The sequence below is a fragment of the Notothenia coriiceps genome, unplaced genomic scaffold (genome assembly GCF_000735185.1).
Source record: "Notothenia coriiceps isolate Sejong01 unplaced genomic scaffold, NC01 NC01_scaffold00010443, whole genome shotgun sequence".
In the NCBI taxonomy this organism is placed as follows: Eukaryota; Metazoa; Chordata; class Actinopteri; order Perciformes; family Nototheniidae; genus Notothenia; species Notothenia coriiceps.
Window position 1 is genome coordinate 1 of NW_011343144.1, and position 2,638 is coordinate 2,638.

The 2,638-nt window shown below is 45.7% G+C and overlaps 1 protein-coding gene across 1 annotated transcript; it reads right to left on the minus strand.

Annotated features, from left to right (window-relative positions):
• Positions 1-854: 854 nt before the first annotated feature.
• On the minus strand, positions 855-1,764 carry LOC104946000 (lysine-specific demethylase 5A-like). The gene is made up of 3 exons (XM_010771738.1): positions 1,634-1,764; positions 1,396-1,543; positions 855-1,191 (listed from the first exon to the last, which is right to left on the minus strand). The coding sequence occupies exons 1-3, from the start codon at positions 1,637-1,639 to the stop codon at positions 890-892; spliced, it is 456 nt and encodes a 151-aa protein (XP_010770040.1). The 5' UTR covers positions 1,640-1,764; the 3' UTR covers positions 855-889.
• Between the last annotated feature and the right edge of the window lie 874 nt (positions 1,765-2,638).

Below are 2,638 nucleotides of genomic sequence, written 5' to 3' on the forward strand. Positions count from 1 at the left end.
GTAGCATCCCATAAACCCCTCTGTTTCAGCCCTGTTTCAAAAGTGCTGATTCTCTGTCTGTTACTTTAGATGAAAATAAGGAGCCCCTCCCCACGCCCCTCTGAGAGATATTTGGTTAAAAAGAACACAATGGTCTAGGAGGAGATTCAGGTGATAAGGTGGGGGGGGGGGTTACCTTGGTTGGCGATTGGCTAAAGGCCCGGACACGCCAATCTGAAAACAAAGAACTGACACAGACGGACCCCGACTGTTGCGTCGCGACGGCCAAGAAGCACGTACGAACTGCGCATGCGTGAGTGGCAATAACTCTCCTTACCAGCAGGCGGCGGTAGTGTGTATTCGTCATTCAAAAGAGGCAACAACCGGAAGACAGACTGCGTGATAACCGAGAGAAGAAGAACAGACTGCGTGATATAAACAAACAACAAATAGCGTGTGCGTTCCATTTTCACTCTACAGCGAAAAGCTCATGGGGCTTTCCCGAACCTTTGTCGAGAGCAGGAGTTAAATGAAATTTCAGATTTGCCTTCTTAATAGTTTGTTTGGGTCCCTCACTTCCGTTTCGCTTCTCATGCACTGATTCGCTAGCTGAACAGCCAATCAGAGTGATTTCTTTTGCCGACTGCCCGTCAGACTGACGCCCACCGACGCCGATAATCGGCCTGGTGTGTCCGTGCCTCAATGGTTAAACAAGCCAAAACATCGTTATGACATCATAAAGTGGCCAAAATCTGATCAGCTCATTTTCAGATGGATCAGGACAAAAAGAGAGAGAATCTTTTTTCCTGAAATATTCAGAATCTCTTTACACAGAGGGGATACATGTTTATGTATAAAAGACATGAAAAAGTGCATTTTGCATAATAGGTGACCTTTAAGCAGAACCGATTTAAACCCCAAGCCAAACACGACTCAGCATTTCCCTGGGGTCCAGCTGCGCCATCAGGTTGCATAAATGCGTGACGTCCCCTACCTCCATGACCTGCAGGAATCTCTCCTCAGACGGGGGGTGTGTGGCCTGCAGGATCCTCCAGATGTGCTGGGTCTCATCCAGGGACACCTCCAGCAGGTCTCCCAGCATCATGAGCTCCTCCAGCTGCGCCTTCGCCTGCGAGGACAGCTCCAGCACCGGCGGCTCCAGGCTGCGAGGGACCAGGGGGGTCTTCCTGGGCTGCTTCCTGGGCGTCATGTCTGAAACGTCAATATTTTGAGTGTGAGATGATGAAGGCATTTATTTCAGAGAAAATCAACAAAAATGGAACCTCTCAGAGTTGAATATTTATCATAAAAGTGCTCAAAATGTAGCTCTCTCTACGTTATTTGTGCACAAAGACAACAGGAGATGATGCGTTTAGGGATCCAGGGAAACAGAGATGCTCTAAAATGTGGCCTCACTTTGTACACAGGACTTTGAGGCGGAAGAGTAGGCGTGTTCGGCGCAGAATGACGGCGTGACGGCCGGCCACATGTGACTGACCACCTCTTCAGATTTCACGGGAATCTCCTCATCGCAGAACAGGTAGGGCTTCACCTCGCCGGGGTCCTGGAATGATGCAGACACCACAAAGGGAAGAATTAGAAGTAGAATATCTTGCTTATAGGTGATTTGAGCAACATCGCTTGCCGTACACACCTTCATGTCGTAACCGTACGTCTCCCTGATGTCCTCGTCTGAGTCCGTCTCCTCATCATCGTAGTCCACCGACTGGCGAGGTGAAGCGGCTCGACTGAAGCCTGACTGCTGGAAAGTCTGGATGTGGCCCTGAGGAAGGACAGAAACACATATTTAATGTCTCTGATTTGATTACATACTTGGTATACGTTACAGTTGCTCCGATTTTAAAATACAAAATAAGTATAATAGAAATTATAAGAAAAAATGAAAATCAGAAATCTGTATGTAAAGGTTTCTGGACTAAACTACAATATATATATTTTATTTCAAGTAAAAATAAGACATTTGTAAAAATATGTACACTAAAATATAAATATAATAGTAGTGAACATGGGATCAATTATAAAATGTGTTAAAATGCAAATGTGTATATACACTGAACAAAAATATAAATGCAACACTTTTGTTTTTGCTCCCATTTCTCATGAGATGAACTCAAAGATCTAAAACATTTTCTATATACACAAAATAACCATTTCTCTCAAATATTGTTCACAAATCTGAAAAAATCTGTGATAGTGAGCACTTCTCCTTTGCCGAGATAATCCATCCCACCTCACAGGTGTGGCATACCAAGATGCTGATTATGTATTACATGTCACCCACTGACATGTTAGGGTTAGGGTTAGGGTTAAACCCTGACCCTTACATGTCACCCATCTCCTTGGCATAGAGTTGGTCGGTTGTTGATTGTGGCCTGTGGAATGTTGGTCCGCTCCTCTTCAATGGCTGTGCGAAGTTGCTGGATATTGGCAGGAACTGGAACACGCTGTCGTATACGCCGATCCAGAGCATCCCAAACATGCTCAATGGGTGACATGTTAGGGTTAGGGTTTAACCCTAGGGTTTTCGGACCCCCCCAGACCCCCCCAATAAAGCAAAACTGCACGTTTCAGAGTGGCCTTTTATTGTGGCCAGCCTAAGGCACACCTGTGCAATAATCCGGCTGTCTAATCAGCATCT